Here is a 25,463-nt window from a genome sequence, read left to right on the forward strand (position 1 = left end):
ATTGCCAGACAGTGGAAAAGAAACAAGTCCAATTGAATTAAATAGCAGATCAATAATCATTAATAAAAATTATCCATTAGTGACGTCTAAGCATCTTCTATATGTGTTGTGCTGTTTGAAAAGAAAATATTACGTGATCAACATTTTGATTGAATAAGAGGAATGCCTGAGAGTGCTTTCAGCAACATTAATAAACAATATATGCACATTTAGAAATGTATGAATTATATTAATATAATAATTTAAATATCAAGAAGGTGTAATTATCTTTTCAATTGAATGGTATGATTTTAAGATGACATTTTTGGAAAAAGCAATCATTTTGGACTGACGCAATTTAATCATCCTCTATATTTTCTGTTCGATTTGAATTTTAAAATTATATTTTTATGGTTATTGTCTCTGGGAAATACAGAATCATTGTCGATTCTAACTCAAATTCAAGTCATTGCATAAATGTTGCTTTACCAATTAGAACTCAATCTGACTTTTTCTTTAAAGATGTTCTTTAAACGAAAATGTATCAATATAGTTTATAAAAAAATAAGCTGTCATATTATTGACTAATGAGAGTAATTAATTATAGTCTTAAACTTAGGGGAGGCCACTAAAATGCTGTAGGTTATAGCCCTGTTTTTGGCTTCTATTTAGCTTCAGGATCGCAGAAAAAACAAGGACCGCTTCTCCACAAACCTTAAATCCAATGTTTTACAACTATCATCGCTTGATCGGCAATTGCAGCAACTTCCTCATCACCTATATCAGCAATCCTTCTAGTAATGATTCTTGATGATGATTTTTGATAGCACAGACTGATTTATGATTTAGGTGATGTGTAAATTACTACTAAGCCACAACATATGTAAACCCTAAAACTGATGAATATTGCCGTTTCCTTAAGTTCGAATCATAAAATGCTAATATTAGAATAAATATACACTGAGAGAAATCCGAAAAAGTTAAAATAACATTCCGGAAATGTTAATTTTACCCTGCAGTATTGATCCAAAATCTGTGTAAATATTACACTTTTTAGGTGTATTAGGGGTTAAACTTACCCTTTTTCATGTTAATTTTACCTTTAAAAAGGTGTAAAATTAACATTAAAAAATGTTGATATATTTTTACACCTAAAAAATGTTAAAGTTCTGAGGAAAAAAAGTTAATCGCACCCTCTTTTTTTTCTCAGTGTAATAATCATGCCAAAAGTGGTTCATTTTTGCAAAAAATTAGAGAAAAGTGCCATTCATAAAGAAAGTTCCATTAGAATTTACATTACTTTATGGAAATTCACCTTGAAGAATTGCACTTGAACTCGTTTACCGTATACTTGTGATTTTTGTATGTTTTACTTTAGAAAGAAATCCAACTAAACTGTAAGAAAATATCAGCAAACTTTTTTTACATATTCCAAATATTCAAAAGAAGCTTTTACATGAATATATTCTAAAGTAGAAATTGATTAGGGGAATGTAGGCATGGTTCGCACAGAGTGAACCTTAAAACGATGTGAATTTTCGCTTTGTTTGTAAGGATCTAACTTACAATTTCTCATGTCGTCTCATGAACTTAATAATTAAATATCTTATGGCTGAGAAATGACGAACTACCTCTTTGTAAACAAATACAAAATTTGCGTTGTTTGAAGGTTCACCTCTGCGAACCATGCCAACATTCCCCTATCTAAGAACTTGAAACAGAATATCATAGAACGGATATTCTTTTTCTCGAGCTCTTCAGAAAATTGAAAAATTTGCAATCAGCATCTACTATCCATAATATTCTGGCTAAAACTTTTTCTTCTATTTCAAAGCAAAATGTGTTTTTTAAGTTATTTTTGAAAAACTCTTTTTGAAAAGAATAACTTTAACTAGTTTAGAAAAGGGTAAAAAAGCAAACTGAGGACACTGGGCTGAATAAATGTCACTTATTTAGTGCAGAATTTGACTTCGAATGGTTATTTTTAATGAAAGAATATTTGAAAGGAAAACTCGAAACACGTTAAAATAAATATTGGTTCGTATTCACTGAATCCAAATCTTTCTGAAAACGCTCACAATACATAAATTTTGAAAAAAAATGTTAGAAAAAATTGAAATGTCCTGTGACATAAATATTTTTAAAGAATCGGCGAAAAATTTAATATTTCTTAAACTTTGGGTATGTGTAAAGAGGTTATCTTGTATTTTGGAAGATATCAAATTTTGAAATTTTCATCTTGTCATATAATACCTCATGTTCCCCTATATATATCTCCCCCTTTGCATTTAATTTTTATCTATAGAAAAAACTTTCTTGTCACTTAAATTTTTTATTTCAATTATGTCTCTCAATTAAAGTCGTAGGAGATACCTTTTCGTTGGCCAGTACAAAGAGAAAAGAGTGTCCAATACATAACTTTAAATAGCATCACTAACCTAGAAAGGTTCTACAGGAATTCATTGTCCATATTATAGTCTGAGGAACTTTGTGACAACTTTTGATCAACCACTCTGTGACTTAAGAGCATCCATAAGTGGCAACGTCTTTTGTTGTCAAACTCAATTTATGATTTTTATTCAATTCTAATGAACTTGTGTTGCACTGACTGATTTAATTCTATGGCACGAGACTCCATTATTGATATGAACAATTGTGTTGATCTCACAAGGAGGGGGAAATTGCGCACAATTTTGTACGATGTAATTGATGGTGTATATTTGCAATGTTTTATCTAAACAATATCTTAACAATAACGAAAAACTAATGAAAGATATTCATCTTCTGTTTTTCCTATTGTATTTTTCCCACTGGAATTTTACTGAGGAAAAATCACTTTCGTGTCGTTAAAGATCGAAATTGCAAATCCCATTTGTATAGCTGTTGGCGCCAGTTGCTGTGGGAGCGCTCAATCACGAAAAAAAATAACAATAATTTCCGCAACAAAAGTGCAAAAAATTTGCCAATCATTTGATACTCAGTCAAGATAAATAGTGTGTTAATTGAACATAGCTATAAAACAACAATCACTAACCACATAAACGAAATTGAATTTGAATCAGTATTCAATATTTGAAGAATTGATTTTAAACCAGAAAATAGTTATGTAAAACAATTCACATTCTCTTACTGATGGCCTAATTACCAATTCTATTGTAGGGAGCAAATTTAGGGATGGAAGCGATGGTGAATAAATGAAGCCACTTTACCACCAATTGTTCGAAAATAGGGAATTATTTATTAAAACACGCTCCCATGAAGATAAATATTAAGGCACAATGACAATGTTTGCTATTAATTAGTCCTCAAAACTATTAAAATACCAATAAAAAATAACATTGAACTTGGATTTACAACTTAATTAATAGGGGAAAGCGCGCTTCCTTCGGATGATTTATGTTTCGCACAAACCATTTTTTAGGTATGATTCCTTCTAATCACACCTATTTTCAAGGTGTTTTAAATGAATTTGGCCCATTATAATATCATATTTTAATATCTAATCCAATGCCTCAAATTTTCAGAAAAGAGCTGTGTATGAAATCCATAAGGAACATAGAGAAAAAATTGAATTGTTCGAAGCTTAAGTCGTCCGAAGATAGCGCTCTTTCCCCGAATAAAAAAAAGAAAGAAAAGAAAATTAATTATTTCTAATCTTAAAATTCGTTCAATTTTGTTGACATTTTCAAAACCGAATAAAAAAGCAAAAAAAAATATAAACTGTCTAGATCTAAACAGTTGAAAGCACTCCGAGGTTGCGAGAATAAAATTTCAACTATCGTAGGGGGAAGTAGGGCATCTTTGAAATTGAGATTTTTCTCCTACGTTTAAGTGGCACTGAGCCATATCATAATGTAATTTAGCTTCTCAATCTTTTTGTGCATCTAAATTATATCACTATATAAGGCTCAATTTTATTTAAAAATAGGTGAAAAATCCCAATTTCAAAGGTGCCCCACTTCCCCCTAAGCTTATCTATTAGTGGAAAGAGCGCTACCTTCAGACAACCCAAGTTTCGGACAACTTAATTTTTTTTTCTATGTTGTTAATGCATTTGACCGACCCATTCCGACCCATGGGTCTTTTCAGAAAATTTGACGTATTGGACTAGCTATTAAAATACAATATTTTAATCTTAATGGGTTAAATGAATTAAAAACATATTGGAGAAGTTGTGTTTTTTGAAGATTGAGTCACCCGAAGGTAACATGCTTTCCCTAGATCACTTATAGCGCGAAATACCATCCAAATCGGTAAGTGAATATCGAAGATATAGTACAGAAGAATTTGCCAGTTTATTACTCAAATCAGTTTAGGATGAGTGTAACCAGGATCAACGTCTTATTTTTCCTATAACTTATTAAAAAGAGAATTTCGGAATATTCGATATTAATGTATTAAATCTCATTGCCGTTTGTTTGAGCAACCCTCTCGTAGTAGTATTGATATTTGTAGTGAATTTGGTTTACAATGAGATAGACATTGTCACTTAAATAGCAGAATATCTGAAAGTTTCCCACTGCGAAGAAATTTCAAGCAAAAGTAAAATAATTTCTCAGAATAAAAATCAAACTTAATTTAAAACTTTGAACATACTCGGACGTGTTTGAATTACAATTTTAAATATATTCTGAAACTTTCAAATAGAAAAAAAATATAATTAAAAAACAGTCTTAAATATCTTAAATCTTTATCTTTAAGATTAATATCTTAAATCTTTTCTGCTATTACCTTATAAATGAGAAAACATTATATATTATTATATTTGAATTAGGAATTAAGGAAATGAAAACTCTTTTAAAGTGAGTAAAACTTCTCGAAATATTGAGAAATAATTGTTCTTGCTTTAGAACTTGATTTTTTGAATAAAAGTTTATGAATAACATTTCAAAATTTAAAAGTACCATATATAGTTCAGATTTTCAAACTTCAAACATTTTTAAAAATAAATATTAGGGGAAAGTACCCATGCTTTGTACGGTCCCAAGCTTCATAATGACTAAATTTTTCCTATGTTTCTGAATAAATGTGACTCCGCAATATATTTTAAAAACAGGACACTTTCCTCTAGTTTTTAAAATATTGGTGCGATTAGTCACATTTATTAAAAAACATAGGAAAATTTTACTCAATGTGAAGCTTGGGATCGTGCAAAGCATAAATACTTTCCCCTATAAATTCATTTTGAAATTTATAATGTTCTGTGAGAACATCAAAATAAAAATTTAATTTTGTTTATTTTCAGATTTTTTGAGTTTAGAAATAAATAATGTAGTTTAGAAATAAAAATTAGTGTTCGATGCTATCCCATATTTGGTGGTACCCCAGTTGCCCCTAGTTATTAAACCATTCTTTAACGCATAGTTCATTTAATTTTTCGATGAGACCTTGGTCAAAATACACCTTAGAACTAATAATCTCTACACACTAGAAGCAATTTTCGTCCAAAAAAAAAATATTTTTTTTTTTAATTTGACGTTTCCGTCTACAATGATGGACGAAATTTTTTGAAAAAAAAAAACACATTTTAGAAAAATTGTTCACAGTGTGTAGATGCCTTTAGATTTAGGTACAAGGGGATAAATGTGAGAGACCCAAAAATTGAATCTGTTAACCCTTTAAGGACGAGAAGGTTTAAAATTGGGGGTCAGAAAAATCATTTTTTCCGCCTTTTTAGAGCGAAACGTGACTTTAGATGGCCGTAGGAAATATTTAATTTTTGGGTCACCAGTGACCCAATCGTCCTTAAAGGGTTAAGAAATCTACTACGTCAAATATTTCAAATTTCTTTTTTCGAACTTACTAGCATTCATTTAATTTTCTTTTAGTTGTTTTCAATTAAATTATTAATAATGAATTAGAACGCAGGAAAGTATCTCATAAGCCTTGTTAAAAGTCACTGTCATGCTAAATATCCTTTTTAATGCTGTCATAAAATTACTAGAAATATTTTGTAATACTATTTTGTAAAATAAATGCAATTGTTAAGAAAGTCAAATATGCAGCCATCAATAGCAAAAGAATTTTAGCTCATTCTTATAAAACAAGATAGGAAAAAATTCGCAATAGATAAAGTTGCCCCTTCCTGAATCTCTTTGCTTCGTTCCATATTTTAACACTGACGATATAATTGCAAACACGCGCGCACTTTCTTAAATTCTAAATAAGATTTCGATAATCCATTCTTTTTTAAATCGTCACTCTAGCCATTAACAATTGAAAGAACAACAATAAAGCATTAGGCCTTAATACTTTAACGCCCCACTGTGAATTTCTTTCTGCTTATGAGATCAAAATGATACTTTGCGCATTTCATACAATGTTTCTCTTTTTTTTTATGAAATATACACGCAAAAATGCTCGCTCGCAAATAAAGTGTAAACATAAACGGCCTTCAAGATTTTTTTTTCATCACCATCATCATCATCTTCGTCTTCTTGTCTATCTCTGTAAAATACACTGAAAATGGCAACAATAGTATAACGTATGTGTTCGTGTAGAATTGTAGTAACATGAATAAATGGAAATTAGAAGAGAAAAAAATGTAATATTGAGGACTGATTATAATACAGCGTATATGCAAATGATTTAATAAATGGGTAATAGGAGAAGAAACATTCGGAACACGGCATCACTTTTTTTTTTTGGTGCTACACGATCCCAGAAGAAAGGCAAAACATTCATATTGTTCTTAGCGAAATGAATGGAAAAAAACCTATAGGAAGGTACACATAATTATTCTCACGGTACATCAACATTTGAGCATATTGTTTATTTCTGGAAGAAAACGATAGTTTTGCAAAAATTGCAGAGAATTGTATTACGCTATTGAGCGTGTGATCGGTTTGGAAGTGAGAAAAATTAATGACTTCTTTGGAATGCAATAAAAACATCTTAAATTTCACCATACAATTCACAATATCGCAGCAATAATATTTTTGTGATTCACTGAGCGATAAAAAGGAGGTTAGACATATGAATTTGCTTCTTCAGAAGACCATTCATCAAATCTAATTTATTCCCACCCGATATTTGTACATTTAATTCACATTATTCGTACTATTCAATACTATACAAAAAAAAATCGGTGATTTCCCGAGAAAAATTCTTCGTAATTGAAATTTAAATATTTAGCACACATAGAAAGCTTGGATGGAGTATGTTAAAATAGGAAAAGAAAATAAATTATTGCACATTAAAAGACCATTTAAATTGTGTGAAAAACTTGAAAAGAATTTAAATTTTTCCTAGATTTTTTTCCTATTTAAATCTAAACACAATCACTAGCATGTTTTTAGACCGAAACAACTACATATACAGAATCACTATTGACGAAAAAATATTGAAAGTAGGGAGAGGTGGGGCTACTTTGAGCTGTGTAACTACATTGACATATAATTTTCTCTCATATTCCTCAAAGAATTTGGGCCTTAACGTAATGTTAGCTTTACAAAACAATTGTGGAACTAAATAAGATAATTGTAATTCCCAGCTATCTTTAGAGATATATATGCGAAAAAACTGTATTATATCAAAAACCCTACAACTCAAAATAGCCCCATCTCTTCCTATAAATTTAGCAAAGACAAGTTAAAAAAAAATCAACTACGATTATTTTCCTATTAAAATTGTGAATCTTGGTTGGTCTATCATCCTCCTACACATTTCCCAAGATAAATGCGTAAATTTCCGCAAAGCATTGAAATCTTTTAATCATCCTGTTCGTTATTTTTGAAAAAATAAGTTTACAAATTATTTCACTCTCACAAGAATCCCCCGGAGTGAATATGAAAATACAACTTTAAATCCTACTTGAGCTCTTGAGCATCAAATATATTTTGAATAACTTTGCAATTATTTATTAATTAAATTCTATGATAAACACGCATATATTCCCAAAGAGATTTTCGCAAAAGAAGAGTAATTAAAGGGTAAAGTTATTCTAGTATCAAAAATTGGATAACACAAAGTATCAGTTTAGAACAAGTTTCATATGCAACATGGAAAAAGTTTAGCAGTGAAATGCTCCTGTATTAGGAGAGAAAAAATGGCAAAATCCCCAAACCCGTAGCTCAAGCATCAAATCTACTCAAGCTGATTCTCGAAAATATTTAGCATGAAAAATTTGGTGGTAAAGTACAATGCAGTACTTTATCTTTATCCAAATAAATCTTTATCCAAACTATCTTTATCTAAAACCCACTTTAATCAACTTTATCCAAGACTGAATATTTATGATAAAGGGCTAGAGTCCCAGTGCTTATGGGCCAGAGTTTATGAGCTAAATATTTAAGGCTATTTAGGCCTTTAGATTCCAAACTCTAAAAGTGGTTTTGTATGGAAAAAATATTATGTGTACCGATTCACTAAATATAAGCGGATTTTTAGATTATCTCAGACTGCTAATCAAACGACTTCATGTTTTGTCTCGTACTCAAATCAATGCACTGAAAAAAAGTTTGACGTTTATATTGATGTGAAATACTTGAATTACCCTAATCAGAATATACATAGCAAAAAAAAATTATATTAAAAAAATGCGTAACATTAGCTTAATGTAATACCTTTTGGTTATGTAAATTCTTCTTGTTAGTCACCTAAAGTCGCCAATTTACATGAACTACGGTTCCATAATAAATACGAATTAGTTAAAAATTGACTATATAGTAAAACGATTAGAAATACCCCAGTTGAATGCCAAACAATAAAACGATAATCGTTGTATTTTTCCACTGTAAAAATACGACTGTTATCTGGATAATGGGAGTACTCGTAACACGATTGCCATTGCAATTTTCCAATAATGATAAAACGTAGCACCAAGTTTATTTTTCAGCCAAATAATTTGTTGGAAAGTTCAACCTTTTGGTTCACTATTACAACGATTATCGTAAAAAAATCAACGTGTTTTTACTCTTCTCTAATAGAACCCTTGTAAAATTCAACTCTGGTTCTGTTCAGTAATAACCTTTCGAAGGGTGCCACTCCAAAACCAAGCCAAACCTATTCGAAAACCTACCGGAAGCCTAAAGTGCAAGTTCACGTACTCGTCGCTTTAGCGCTGATTGTTTTGCATTTTCAAATTTCGGTATCAATCGTCAACAAGTCTACAAAAAGTGAATTTTAGTATAGTTCTGTGGAATTTCAGGATGGCAGAACGTTTGAATTGCAATTTAATCAAAATAAATGTCATTTTCATGAACTTACTCACTTTTTTGTAACTACAGTTTACATACAGACAGTTTAAATGTTCGAACTTCCAACGGTTATAGACAAGTTTTATTTGATATGCTTTCGAATCGGTACAGAAAAACCTAAACTAGAGCAAGTTCTCAAATCGGGAAGGTCATTAAGGGAGACTGGGGCAAAACAAGTCACAAAACGGGTACTTAATTTTTTGACAAGCTACTCGAGCGCCCCAGAAAATTCTAATTAGCGCAGTTTGATAGGAAATTTATCGCTCTACAACTTTGTGAAAGTCATTTTCCTCTATTATGTAAAGAAATACATTTATCGAGCCGTTTTCTCAAAGGTAATTTTATGACCATTCTCAAAAATGCTGGGGCAAATAGTATCAGGCATGGGATATTATCACATTTTGATTCGACGGGCTTCCGTAAATTAAAAAAAAAATCTAGATAGCATATTTTACACCGTTTTCTCTATCTGAACGAAAAAAAACGCTTTTCAAGCTATTTAAAAAAAGACACACAAGAGACTGCAAATCGTTTGACCAATGCAAACAATAAGCGGCGACACATGGCATTGAAGTTTCTTTTTGCCGTGAGACATCAGAAATTGCTTCGGTTTTTGTTGCTTTTTGCTCCATACCTTTTGTTACTTTTTACCCCAAAGTCGGTCGCTTTTAATAAAAAGATTTCTTGAGGAAAGAATCTTTGTAAAATTATAAAACTAGATAGCGGCTTCGTATTCAAAGAATCCAAATCTTTTAGGAAACAATCACCAAGGACATAAATTTTGAATAATAAGTAGGTAATAATTGATATATTCTTCAAGGAAAATATTCCAAAAAATAGGGCTTAAGTTTTCGATATTTTTAATTTTCTAAATTCCTTTTTCGAATTCAAAGAAACTTACGATATTGAAGAAGGTCTATGGAGGCTATCTTTGGAAAAAAATTTAAGCCGCTATCTTTGTTATCTTGGAAGATATTGAATTTTGAAATTTCCGATTTGTGACTTTTTGCCCCAGTCTCCCCTACTGAACGAGAGGAATGGTGAAAAATAACTTTTTTTTTCTAAAATTATGATAAGAAGTATTAGGGTCGGAGGAACGTCTGTTCGACAGGGAACCCCTATTGACACTTTGGCCAAAATGTTGAAAATTATTTAATGTATCTAGTAAAATATAAGTATAATAACGTTTTTTCTGTAATATACCTTTTACTATAAACAGATATGTTCAAATTTCATATCCAAAATGGTACAGAGTAGGGTGTCAATAGGTACTGACACGAGTTCTTAAAGTGTCAATAGACGTTCCTTTCACCCTACTATACGATAAAATTGTAATACACTTAAAGAAAAACTTTGCAAGTGTAGGCATGTCTATATACTGCCTCATCATCCCCTACCCTTACTGCTGTCAAGAAATTGAAATTAAATTTGGTATTTTTAGAAAATACTACTTAAAATGCATCCTAAGAAAGACTGCGTTCAAAAGTTTTTCAAATGAAATATTTGTGGGCAGCATAAGCAGTAATAGACCTTTCCGACCATAAAAGATTAAGCTATGTGAACACAGTATAAATTATGAAGTTTGTGAAATGACTAGAATAGCTTCTGGGGAGCTGGAGGGATGAATGAAAGTGAAGGGAGAGTTTCCTCATCATGGTATGGAGGTATGGAGGAGTTAGTAGCAGTTGGTGTGTAGACGTGGGAGTTTTTGGGGTAGTCTTGGCGATTTGCTCTTGTTAGAGGCAAGTACGATGGGGTTTAAGTTGTTCAACCAAGTGATCCATCACCTCTTTGCGGAGGTGTGAGTCTAACCCTCTCTCTCTCTCTCTCTCAGAACACATCATAAATCGTTTGGTGGTGCATTTGAGTGTGGACAAATGAGGGGATGGGCCTAAAGAAATGAATGACGCGGAGTTATGGATTGACTGTTTCTCCAACACCAATGCACAGACCCATGTTTGCGTGATTGAGAAAAGGTCAATTACACCACATCAAGTAGCAAAACACTCTGTAGCATGAAAGTGTTTCCACGGCAATTCGCATTTCAAATTGATCGCGGTTCATCAACGCCACAATATGAATGAATAATACATTCAATGCTCTATTTTTGCTCATATACTAACCAGAAATAATTGTGACCATTCTTGATCGCTCCCTATACCACCAATTTTATTTATGATGCACTGTAATTTTTTTTTTAACATACAACTTTATTTGCCAATTGAAGGAATTCTTTTTTTTTCAAGTTGTGGATGGCTTTCTTGCGTGCTCCACTCGTTGGCAAAACATATACAGTGTATCATAAATTTTCTCCAGTCACATGGGAAAGATACTACTGAAGATTCCCAGGGGTGATTCTATGATGGATGGATCCACGATGGAGTTCTTTAATAGCCACCCAATTTGAATGTACTCACACTGTCCAACAATGTCCAAATATTTGGCGGGATTTTTCACCATACAAACTTTCCAGCTACTTGAATTGAAAATTTGTTGAATTGATGTGAGAGCATTTTGCTCTGTTAACACGCACTGATAAGCGAGATAACAACTACACATAAACCACACCAAGTGCTCATTTTCTCCAGATACAAAATTTTATGCCTTACATCGCTGCGTATTATACTATTGTTACTCTTACTCATGTTGGAAATTCAAAACATTCTCTCAAACTGATAACTTGGGCATTAGTGTCTGTATTGCTCTGGGTTTTTTTTTCTCCGAAAAAAAAGTCACGTTCTCCCAAAATAAATCTCTGGTGGATTTCAAAATGCTTATTCTCCACCCCAATAAAAAGAGCAAAATTCTTACAATTTCACATATACTCCCCAAATTGATTGAGAAATTCTCCTAATTTTGGAGTGTAAGAAATTGATGATTTGCCACCGTCGTTATTTTTCTTTTTTGTTTAATTTTAAAGCAATCTACACACCGTGTTAAAAATTTCACAAGATCTAGAGGAAAATTTTCCTCTCACTTTACACACATCGACAACGCAACTTCTACACTTTGTGGATGTTTATCTTGGCCAGTCTGGTGGCGTGAGGAGCAAGTGACACACAAGTTCTTAAGATAATTGCTCAAGTGTCTCTAAACGCACAAAAAACCGGTAGTCACCGCCAAAGAACACTTCATCGCGACGCTCTCATCATTTGAATAGTTCGCGCTAGATATAGAGAAAACTTTTGCCGGTCCGTGCTGACCAAACGCCACAATCATTTCCGTCCCGACAGCCAGCAGTCAACTGAAAGCTTCCACGGCTGCCGAGTGTCGACTTGCTTCGCCAGATCCACCAACACTCCGCAAGTGTGGGGCAGTCGAAAGCATGCATCGGGCAGACACGAACTCAGCGCCTAGCGACTGACGATGGGGCGAGAACGTGGCAGGGGGAGAGCTTTCAGACACGATGTTATATATCTTTTAGAGATGTTTCATTCACAGATGCTCAAGGAGTAAATGCTCAAGAATTTGGATTTCAAGTGGTCCACCAGAGTGTGCTTTACTACTCTCAGACAAACTCTCTTGCTATTTAGAAATTTTGCTTCCGGCAACAGTTTAGCCCTTTTCTGATATCCCTTCGTATAATCATGCTCATTCATGTATCAAAAGTATTTGGGTAACATTTATGAGCTGATTTACATGAGAAGACAAAATTTTTACATTTCGATTTCCCAATTTCCAAAACTTTGTGGAAAACTTCTTTTTATTTTTTTTTGTTCTATGAAAACTTCGTTGCTTTCCATACGTTATTTCATTGACACTGGCTACATTTTTCTCCACGTGAGGAGACTCTAAATATTTTCGTGATAGAAATTTTTCTAAATTTCTAATAGCTTTTACTCGAAAACTACTATTTTTTTTTTACATGAACTCCACAGATTTTGTTCTTTATGCCTCTGGCACATCTTTTAGATCAGAAATATTTCAAAAAAAAAAAAAATCAAAATTCACATCCCTGTCTTTCTTAAAAGTTCTGCATTTGTCTATCCTATTCTTTGGCACTCTTCTTCTTCTTCTCTGGAACATTAGATCAAATTCAATTTAGTTTAGTCCAATTTTGCGACCGAAAGAATGAGATAGACTTTTGTAGATCTTTTGATAAAAAAGGAATACGAATTTTGATTTCATGAAGTTTTACCGATCTAAAAGGTGTGCCGCGGCCATTAAGTTTTAATATATGTTCGGCTGTCCTATTGTCAGTAGAACTAGAATTGATATAAAAATAATTTTTCCCTCAAAACTCTTCCGTAAAAATCATAAATTTTTGGAGTTCCAATTTAAATGGCTTGGGCACACCTTTCAGATCGGAAAAAAATCCTAAAATCAAAATTAACATCCTTTCTTTCTCAAACATTTCATGTATGTCTGTCCCACTATTTCCTACTCTTCTTCTTCTTCATTTAAACATCACGCCAAATTAAATTTAGTTCAATCGAATTTTAAGAACCAAAAAATTTAAGATAGACATAACCAAAACATTTGAGAAAAAGGGATGTTATTTCCGTTTTCATGAAATTATCCCGATAAGATGAGCCGTAAGCCTTATAGTTTAATTTTAATGCATTTCTCACATTTAGAACAAATCCATAGATCTGTTTTATGTTCAACAAAATATATTAAAGCAGAATAACAAGAGCAAATAATTCAACAGAATTAAAAGATTCATTAGTTGAAAATTTCTCACTTTGCATTAACTTTTAAAGCAAAATGGATTTGTTTTCTCAGAGATCTTCTTAAGATTTCAGAGCAAATTTTGAATTCTTTACATTACCTATTGAAAGAGATCTTTTCTTCAAAATTCCTGTAGAAAACTATTTATAAACAAAAGCAATAAAGATTAATTATCATGTAAATTTAAAAGATTTCGGGAAATATTTGCTAAAATTAAAAATTAGAGGTTTTAGTAATATTGTGAGGCCTTTAAAATATATTACATCACAAAACAACTTATTACCTCAAAATCAGGCGATAAAAATCCTAAACAAAAACAAAACTTCTCTGTCGCAATTCCTCTAGAATCTTCCACACAAATCTGTATGGCAGTGTAATTGTGTTTAATCTTCAAATGTGACATACTGAACATTTTTTCCTGTGTAGCAGATAAGATAACAGTTGTTAATGTTGGTGTTATCTTAAAACACAATGCTCCAACAATTTTCATACATCAATCATATCAGTCACACTGCGTACAACATTATTAAGTTTCTGCGTGAAATATTACCAGATGTTCCGGGCAAAATTTTATATTAAAGTTCAATAAGGATCTACAATAGTATATTCATAAAAAAATATCTGTAAAGAATATCATTGCTATTGTAATCGGAATATTAAATCTTAGATGCCTTATAAATCCGGTTACGTGGGTTACGTATCACTTTACGAATCCGGTTCCGGGGTATTACTTATATTTTAGTTTAGAGAGAGATTAGTATTTGAGTTTATATACTTCCTTAAATGATATTAAACTACAAACTATTTGAAGTCCAAGGTTCATCAAAACAATTTTAACTATTAAATCCAGAGAATATATTTAATTTATTTTAGGGGAGACTCGAAAATATAATACAAGTTTTTTTTAAAATTAGAATAAAAGTTTTAAAGAAGCTTAAAAAGACATAATTAGAGAATTCTATTCTATTATACTTGATTTATTAAACAAATACATCACAGGATAATTTATTTTCATTGCTGAACACACATGCATACATAACCTTAAAATTATTTTAGATGTAACCGTCGATAATTCGTCCGGATTACGCCGATCCAAATTAGAGATCGGTCACTGTAATAGTATTTGAATCAAACTGATTAAAATTTCAATGAATATGGAGGAGGATGCTTACTCTGATAAAAGAGTGATTAGCCCAAAATTCCTTCTGAAGAAAATTTTAACGAGCTAATAAAAATAAAACAATCTAACTTATTCTACTCCTCGGTTTTTCTTCACAAATTCCCTTGTCACACGTTTTAAGGTTTAAGGTATAAATCAACGAAAATTTATTAAAAAAAAAAAACAAATCAATATCAACTAATTTTTGGAATGCTTGACTGAAATAAATTTAGTACAGTTCAATTTAAATTCTGTTCTAAAAAAACTTTACAATAAAGCACAAACTGAGGCATTGAGAAATCAAGTATTTTTTCCAGGTTCATAATTCGGAGTGGCTTGGCTTGATTGAATAACATTTGATCCTTTGTAAGGCTCCATTCGCTCCATTAGTATATCTTGAAATTTTGAGCGAACGCCAGAGATAGATGTCTTCGTTTTTTCATTGAGGCTAACATTACCGTATTGGATTGGTATTGAACTGCTCCAAAATCGGATTTCGGATAAGTCTTAATCTAAAGCCGCAATCTAAACGATTTCATTGAGGTTATTTAGACTGTCCTATTAGATTCTGATTGAATTGTCTGAAAAACTGATTTTGGGATAATTCAATCTCAATCCAAAGCGGCGATGTAAATGTCCTCATTGTCTTTATTAATTTATTCTGAGTAGCAACTTAAGCGTCAAAAATCGATACTATTTAAAGGATCCCTTTATTTGATCCTTTTATTTTTACCAGAGTACATAACATTCGATTAGCGTAAACTAAGGCGTAAAATGTATTATAGATATTTGCTTTTTTATTGCCATTGTGGGAGGTATCGTCCACCTCGGGGTAGGTCTAGAACAAAGTGGATGAAACAAACTTATAATCCTGTCTGAAACCATCTTGGGGTAAACTGCGAACATCTTCCTGGAGTCACAGAAGAGGACTGATAGGCATGAGCTGTGAACTTAGATGTCCTAGTTCTAAACCCCGATCCTGATTGAGATTAGCGGTTCAAATTGAATTTATGAATTGGTTTTTTTCTAACACGATATTTGAAACTATTTCGGTTACGAATTAGAGAAATATGGAGCAGTATCACAACTATTTTTTTTCAAAGAATTTCAACTACATTCAAAATAAACTATATCTGATTTTTGTGAGATTTAGATCAGTACAAACAAATATTTATTTATTCTTTTCTAAAAATCTATGTTTACTAAAATTATACGTGCGTGTATCTGTCACACCCTACCTTAACTAAAACCCAATATATTATATGTAGCCTGTAATCTAAGGATAATTGTCTAACCTACTCTTAAGAAAAAATTATATGACTTTCTGCACTCTAAAAACAAAGTAAGGGCGTAAACATGAAAATAAAACTAAATTTATATTCCGGACTTACATGAAAGTCTACACAGACGACACAGACATTCCCTAAGATTAGATAGGTGCCAGGTAGAGGGCCTGAATCCACAAAGTACCTCCCTGGTAGCAGACACAGAATCATGGCACATTTGATCAAATATTGCGCATTGAACAGTATAGCACGATGCGAATACACATTTCATAATCTTCAACCGCCGACACCCACAATCCCATTTCGCGCCACAACACCAACGAATTCCCACCACTATAGCCGCCGCCCGACCAAATATTTATTCACGCCACTATTTCTGTATATTTATTGCCGTGTGTCGACGACCAGGAGGAAGAGGTGCTAGCACCAAGGAGCCTCGAGAAAGTGCTTAGAATTGAAAAGAAACTTGTATGCAATGCTATGAGTGACTCACAACACTTAATGCTAGAAATTTAGTGTATGTCTCTTTACCACTCTACCAGGAGAATACTTCCCCAGTTCCAGAAGCGCAATCGCATGGAAGTATAAAGCTGGAGTAGCTTTTCCGCCACCAATTTCCATCCCCTGAAAACTACACGTGTTGCCTCCATACAATTTTCCTACTAAAGACGGTTGTGATGTGCATGGATGCCCTCTAATTCTCAGAATTGTGAACTTGAAATTGATATTGGAGCGTCTGGCTTAGTATTGTTTACGATAGACCCGAGGCTCCAGCTGAGGATGGGAAAATTGTTGGGTATGACGGAAATCGAAATTAAATACCTCCTCAATAATTAGCATCCAACATGTTGAACTTTTCGATACAGTACGTGTGAGAAATGCTCACGGAACAGGTGGATACAAGTGAAAATACTTAGTATAATGCTGGAAAGTGCACTGCTATATTTTGAAAAATTATTTCACATTAGGGGAATGTAGGCATGATTCGCACAGAGTGAACCTTCAAACAATGCGAACTTTCTCTTGGTTTGCAAAGAGCTGGTTTACCATTTGTCATCTCGTCGCATGATGTTAAAAATTATCTATCTTATGGTTAAGAAATGATGGCCTAGCTCTGTGCAAACAAAGAAAACATTTGCATTGTTTGAAGGTTCACTCTGTGCGAACCATGCCAACATTTCCCTAATTGTTTTATCTTACAGATTAATAGCAAAATCTCGTAGGATCACAGATCAAAAAAAAATTATCGTGACTACAGTTTAGGCGTTAAACAAAGTTTCTTCCCTTGTGTATCTCTATTTATGTTTATCAGTTCAGAACAGATATGAACTGATTGATTAATCATGTCAAAATCGTCCAAAGTAAGAAAGAACATAATTTAATATTTGACCAGGTAAGGATAAATTACCGGTTCGAGCCGGTATAGAATTGTACCGGATTGCACAGCTGCAATTCCACAAATTCATTTTTTTTTTAACCTCTCAATGTTTCCACTTGTTAACCCTATGAAACATACATTATGATATGACATTTCACATGATTTAGAGGTCAAACGGTAACAGAAAATGACATGCTGTCTTAATCCTTCTACTCAAAAAAACATTTTTTAAGTTTACTCAAAAACTCACGGATGCTTATATGTGCATAATTTGCTCATATGCGACAAAATGTCCTTGAATAATTCCCAAAAAGGAGTTTTCAAGGTCGAACATTAGTTTAAAAGCTCTAGCAGGTTTATTTTGTAAGTGATTTCAGTAAGTTTTATTTCGTTATATAGCTCTAGAAATTCTAGATGGTCTGAACCGTTATCAAAAGTTATCAAACCGATTTAGCCGGTTATGAGCAATGTGTAATTTTTATCCGAAATTACATTGTATTATTCCTTGGGATTTATTGTAAATGTTATTATAAATTCATCGCTTTCCTCATTTTCTTAATTAAAAAAAAATGAAATTCAGAGAGATTGGAAAAGGGCTTAAGCTGGGGATTAGAGGTCATGTTTAGTATTCACAAAAATTTCCGACACTTTTACTAATAAAATTATAATATTTCAAAAACTCCCTACAAGAATGAGAACGTAGATCCTTAGTTATCAAAAAATCATAGGATTACATTTCTCTCCTACTCTCTGCTTGTAGAATTCGTGCAATAAAAGGAACACTAGCACAAATGATTTCAAAGTTTGGTTTAAGCCAGTTTTTGATTATAGACTAGCGATAGGTTCAAAGCACGTCAATGAAAATTCTGTTTGGTTGATATCATTGAAATTCAATCTATTTTTCTTTTCGATGGACATTTATTGCAAACAATTGTATCAATTGAATGAATGGGAATTCCTTTTTCTTAAGCTTGATGTTCAAGTGTCCAATATCGCAAACCCATACCGCTGAAGCAACATCAAAGGTTTTACAGTAGATGGAATAATACACAAAAAAAAAGCTCCATCTCTAACGAAGTCAATTAATGCAAGTATGTCAGAGGCAAATGTTATCTAATCACATACTATCCCTCGCAGTTTAAGCATCAATAAAATTGGAGATGATGGGGGATTACAGTGTTGCTCAACACAGCAATTCCCGCCACAAACTCAATTAGCTCAAACACCACGATGCAATATTTGTATACAATGGAAGACTTTAACTTGGAAATCGATATCAGTCACATAACAAACATTATGGTGAGAAGAGATCCATCCCCCCATGGCTTTCCTCACCCTAAAATGGGTGGAATTTCCTAGGAAACGACGCTGTGGTAGCGTGACAAAGACCCATGAGCCCGACAACCCTTCGCACATTCAACCATGCTTTTTATACACGCCACAGTTACTCGATATTTTCTGATGATATTGTACTACTTGCCACCCCCATCGTTGATGATGATGTGTAAATATCTCTTAAATGTATTGCAACTTTATTTCGATGAAACGCTTAGGGTGTCGCTTTTAGGAATGTTTCAAGGAAAGTTCCGCAGAGACACACGTGTATCCGTTTCAGATAAAATTGTTCCTCTTTTTTAGAGTTCTTTTTTAAACTTTTAACCAAGGTACCCCTTGTTTTTTATCTATAATTTTTTATTGAGGTTTCAAAAAAAGCAAAATAAATAAATACAAAGACTTTTTATTTAAAAAAAAAAACATATCGCACAGTGGTTATTTTAGTGGCGTTTGAGTATTTTTCGATTTTTAGGTGTTTATATAAGTTGGTAGAGAATTTTACGTATTTTCCGAATCAAGTTTTACTAAGGTTTATCTAAATATTATCCGGAATTTCAAATTTTCTAAACCCTTATTTTTTTTATAATAGACTTTTTCAGGATTTTCCTCTTCGGAAACTAGTAACAAATTTGCACCAAGTTACGCTGTAAACAACTCAGATAATAAAGATTTTATAAAAATTGCAAATTTAACAAGTTTCTATGTTTTTTTACTTAATTCTAAGAACATAATTTTCATTAAAAATTTCAAGTTTTTCTATAAAACCAAAATGAAAAAATAATTTCGTAACTGACTGAAATTAAATATATTATAGTATAACATTAATAATTATTTTAAGAAAAACTAAATGTAATGATACTTCTATCTCAGTATATCTAAATCCTCAATATGCCATTAAAAAATTTTACGGCGCGATTTAATAGTATAAATAAATTATTCAGTTACTAATTCAGTTTAAGTTGTGATTCGTGTTGTGATCTCGATGATATAAAAGATAACTGCTTACTCTTTTAGTTCGAAGTAAGAATATCTTTAAAATTCTAAATAAACAAGGATTTAGGGGGAAACGCTACACTGAGAAAAAAAGAGGGTGCGATTAACTTTTTTCCTCATAACTTTAACACTTTTTAGGTGTAAAAATACATCAACATTTATTAATGTTAATTGTACAACTTTTTAAGGATAAAATTAACATGAAAAAGGTTAACTTTAACTCCCAATACACCTAAAAAGGGTAATATTTACACCGATTTCGGATCAATACTGCAGGGTAAAATTAACATTTCCGAAATGTTATTTTAACTTTTTCAGATTTCTCTCAGTGTACACAAATCAATTTTTTCCTTGTTATTAATGGATTTGCCACCATTTTCTGGAAATTTGAGGCATTGGACTAGCTACTACAATATATTATTATAATGAAACAAATTCATTGAAAAAAATAGTTGTTCGAAGCCTGAGTCGTCCGAACTTAGCAAGTTTTTGCGTAGGGTAAAGTGATATAAGTTGAACATAGTGTTACAAGTTGGACAATTCGCCGATATAAGTTGGACAGGAATTTTTTTCTTGATAAATACAGTATACTAATTTTTTTTAAGTACAAGGAACCAAATTATAAAACAAAAGCAAAAATATACAAATAAAAATGAAGTACTAAATTTATCAAGACAAAAAGACCTGTCCAACTTGTACCATGGTCTTACTTGTACCACTTTACCCTACTTACTTGAAAAACTATTTTATTATTCTTTTTATAATATTAATTTATCGAATATATTATTAAATTACAGACTCGAAAATTTTAATACGAGATCTCCTATCAAAAAAAATCATAAGTTGGATCTCCACAGAGGGGTCTTTGGCAAAATTCGGTTTTCAGAAAATTCAACTATCCATATAAGGAAAAGCGGGACTAAATTGATATACAATATATTTTTTGAATATTTCCAGCTGGGCCTTACCATAATTTAATTTAGTTCCACGAGTGTTTTGCAAAGCTAAACTATATTACGGTTAAGACTTAAGACCATTTTCCTTTAGAAATATGCGAAAAATATCATATGTCAATGTAACTCCGCTTCCCCTGATAACCAAAATTTCCTAAAGGTCGAAGTACTTTCCGAAAGTACTCCATTATGAAATACTCTATGTCTATAGAACAGGTCAGGAATAGCTCTGTCTTATACAGCAATTTAATTAATCTGTCAACAACGTAGCAAAATCACTCAAACTGACGCATTGATTGATAACAAATGAGAGGTGGAATGATCCCTTTGTAAATGACTTCCTAGTGAACCAATTAAACCCTAAATTCTTCATTACCCTTTCCAAGACATGGGAAAATTTAGTAGTGGCTTGAGAATTAATAATGTTTGGTCTGGGGCCAAATTTTCTTAGTTAATTATCAAATAGGTTTCACGTGCCATCAATTTTGCCATTATAGACACATCAATGTTACTTTGAGACAAAAACATTGACATTGATTTCGAAGGTGATGAAGGTAAAATGTGCCATTAATGCTTTAAAATTTCTGAAAAGTTTCTTCAAATTTTCAATGTGATGCAAAGAAGTTACTCCATATAATCGATGGGATGTGACTTTCACAGCATTATTTGGAAAATGTACGATGATGCGCCCTTGACATTGTGCTCATGTGAAACATCTATCATCATAATACTTGTCAGGCAGTGAAAAAAGCCGGCAGCCATGAGTTACAATATATGCTCTTTTGATTAGATTCTTATCATTTTTAATGCTGAGATACTGGAGTTAGAGATGGATGAGCAAAAAAAAATCCATTAGAATATAATGAAACGCCAAAAATGTACAACAGAGCATTGAAAATGTACGACCTCGAAAAGCAAGAAAAGCTAGACATGAAAAGCTTGGGAGAGGTCTATTTAAAATGTAATTATTATGATAATATGCGTCCCGACTGATGAATTTATCACATGACATGCAAACTAGACACCCTAACATATAGGCTTATCCTCAACTACTTTGCATTATAAAGCCGAGACGTCGAAATATTAAAATGGGTCGACTATGAGCAGCATTAATGCTCGTTTAAAGTTGTGGAAGAGCAACTTTGTAATGCATCAATTGGTGATTGATTAAAACAAAAACAATATTAAAAGATTCTCAGATTTTTTTTTTTACTTCATTAATTTTGAGCTTTTAGTTTAATTAAACAAAATTATATCATTTTCTCCTAATTTTTAATAATTATTGATCAGCAGACTTGCTAAGGGTCCACAAAAAAAAAGAGTTGGGAAATTTGAACTTTTTTCGCTCTGCCATTTCTACTAATAAGCTGGTTCATAATCGATTTTAAACATTTTGTTACTTATTCAGAGATTGTCCAAAACAAAATAAGACTAGTACAGTAGAATTTCATTAATAATTAATTTTATTTAACGGTTCAATACCGATTCATAACATGATTGAAACCAGATCAGGCTACTCAGGGATTTCAAGACCTTTCCAACTAACCGAATTTTCTCAGATCGCTAGATGAACTCTGAAGAATCTTTTCGAATTTTTGATTTTGGATTAATTAATACAAATTAATGACTCTTAAAGGTTAGATATAGAGAAAAAAAAAATCTGTAGAGTCTCAGAAATAAAATATAAAGTGAAATTGTTGGCGGAAACGATATTTTAGTTTGTCGGAACAAAATTGAATAAAAAGCGATATTAAATACATTTAAAACAACTTTACTTAAATACATTTAAATCAAAACCATATTAAGGTCGCGAGAACACCTGTTGGCACTTGTCGACAATTTTGGCAAAATATTTAAATATATTATAATGTATCTAATAGAGTGCAAGTAATATAACGATTTTCCTTAATTTACCTTTCCTATAGATCTACCTTTCCTAAGGGTAAATGTTGAAATTTCGTATCCAAATTTTACAAAATACAGGGTTAATAGGTTATGACACAAGTTCTTAAAATGACAATAAGTTTTTCTTCGATCCTAGGATTTTTAGTGCTTATTATATTATCAGATTAACTAAAAGGCAAGAGGTATCAATTTTCCCCAATTTATCCAGATTAGTATAAGTAAAACTTTATGAATAGATAATGATATTCTATATTCCATCGGCGTACCAAATTTTAGAACTAAAAAATCGGAAATCTAAAATTTGGCTTCAGTTTCATATTTATATATATATATTTATTTTTTATACGTCTAATATTTTTTAAGCTAAACCCTTTTGGCAATAAAAACTACAATACTCATACGTAATATTTTTCACTAAAACGAAAAATATTATTCAATTGTCAGAAAAAATACTTAAATTTTTGGGCTACTTTCGTCCCTATCGTTCATAGAAACACAAAATACACCGAATCAGACTCTGTTGAACTTTCCAAGGTTAAATGTAAGACTTATCATTGATTATGTTTCCCAGTTTAATTTTCATTGTTGATTTTCAGTCCGTAAAAAGTGTCTCGTCGTTAAAGGGTTAAGCAACGACCTTGGGAACGACAGTTGTTCATTTTTTAATTAACTTTATACTTCATCCAGAAGTTTTTTTATTTAACGATTTTGGCATCAAAGAAAGTACAACATTTTCAATTCAGTACTAAGATTTCCTTAATTCTTTTATTTTTCCCTTCACTTATCCCTAAGGGCCTAAATAGACTCAGGCTGATCCTCGAGAATATTTAGTCTATAAAATTCGTCAGTAAGGAACTGGATAAAGGAAATTTATACAAAGGATCTCTAAAATATATTCCCAAGCCCTCAGTGTATGACAGCTATATTCTCAAGGATCAGCCAGAGTATATTTGAACTCTAATAGGAGTGGCGGTTCAGGAGTCTTATGTAATGCTCTAGACACACTTACGACTTAAGCCAAGAGACATGTTAACGTAATTATAATCAAAATAATGATCAAGAGGGGAATTCTGTAACGCTCTGGCAATGCCATATGACCTCAGTAGGGGAATTCTGTAATTTTCGTGGCATTGTCACGCGTGAGTTCGAAACCTGACAATGCCATTCGAGCTTTTTTTTGTCGTACCATACGAGTTCGAAAATGAAATTCATTGAATTATTAATGAAATCCCTTTACTTGATGATTTTATGAAAATACAGTACATCTTGGTTGATTTGTTTAATAAAATACATTGGCATTTGAATTGCCAGAAATCTCAAATATGTGACTTCTGACAATGCCACGTGAGCTGAAATGGCAATGTCACGGCTACAGAATCGCATTTTCGAAAAAGCTCTAATGGCATTGTCAGGTTTCGAAATCACGCGTGACAATGCCACGAAAATTACAGAATTCCCCTACAGATTACATTTCTGTCAATTTCTGACTAATCTGATCTGGCCTCTCACTTTATGCTGAGAAATGGCTTAGTTAGTGGAAAATTGATAGGAATTTAGTCAATCATTATTTTGATTATAGTTTTGTTAAACCGTCTCTCGGCTTAAGTTGTAAGTGTGTCTAGGGCATAAGCCCTTTTATTTACCTCTTTATAATCCGCCACTGCAAGATGTTCGGTTTAAGTTTGAAGTCGATTTCAAGACGTTCCCAGGCAAGATTCCGAATATTATTCTGTCATCTATCCTTACTTAGACCCACGTTGTGCATCGTCTGTCATTACCTATGACGTCTACAACACGACTTTATGCCCAACGCACAATCACTTTTGTTTGTAAACATGTTTTCAAAATTTTCTATAAGTGTGAGCAAGATAACTAGATCTATTTAGATCTCACTCACTCTCACTGAAATGCCAAAAACATGTTTACAAAATAAATATTATTGTGCGCTGGGCATTAGAATGATTGGAAAAATTTTTCTGGACTATCCTAAATTTAGTTCATGTAGGGGGGAAGTGAAGCACCTTTGAAAGTGGGGCACCTTTGAAATTTGGATTTTTCACCTATTTTTAATTAAAATTGAGCCTTATCGTGATCTAATTTAGCTGCACAAACAGATTGAGAAGCTAAATTATATCACGATAAGGCTAAATTTTATTTAAAACTAGGTGAAAAATCCCAATTTCAAAGGTGCCCCACTTTCAAAGGTGCCCCACTTCCCACTAGAACTTATATTCTAAAGCCAACAACGAACAGTTAGCGAAATCGTCACACATTCAATCCATATGTCACTTTAATATACTTTTCATCCTCTCACCGTCAGCGAGAAAATTGTCACAGCTGAAACCTTTAAAATCTACCTTAACAATAACACGAATTTTCTTCATCTGCACGTTGATGCCAAATGATAACGGCTGGGTTAATTGATTCAAAGATTACAGAGAGAGATTGTGAAAAGTGTTTGCAATTGTTAAGAATAAAATTTTCAACTTACCGACTTTTCGCCGTGCGCGCCAAAGCACGGGTGGTGCCGTATTACCTGGAGTCGCCAGCGTGAACTGTCCTTAAGTACCTGTTTGATGGGAGGGAGAAAAGACTTTGTTGAGAAAA

At 32.3% G+C, this 25,463-nt stretch overlaps 1 protein-coding gene across 10 annotated transcripts in view; it reads right to left on the reverse strand.

Moving 5' to 3' along the window:
* LOC129805340 (dual 3',5'-cyclic-AMP and -GMP phosphodiesterase 11) overlaps nucleotides 1–25,463 on the reverse strand; it is a 111,166-nt gene that overhangs the window by 46,331 nt on the left and 39,372 nt on the right. For 3 of the 10 annotated variants that reach the window (XM_055853200.1, XM_055853201.1, XM_055853202.1), the window contains exon 2: nucleotides 25,348–25,425. Coding sequence is in view for 2 of the 10 variants with exons in the window: in XM_055853192.1 (XP_055709167.1) it covers nucleotides 16,398–16,563 (166 nt within the window). In the remaining 8 variants the exon portion in view is untranslated. Of the gene's footprint in view, nucleotides 1–11,299; nucleotides 15,434–16,397; nucleotides 16,586–25,347; nucleotides 25,426–25,463 lie in introns of those variants that run through there. The other 7 variants (XM_055853199.1, XM_055853198.1, XM_055853196.1 and 4 more) reach the window with 4 other exon arrangements.

This window comes from Phlebotomus papatasi, chromosome 3, assembly GCF_024763615.1.
Source record: "Phlebotomus papatasi isolate M1 chromosome 3, Ppap_2.1, whole genome shotgun sequence".
Classification (NCBI taxonomy): domain Eukaryota; kingdom Metazoa; phylum Arthropoda; class Insecta; order Diptera; family Psychodidae; genus Phlebotomus; species Phlebotomus papatasi.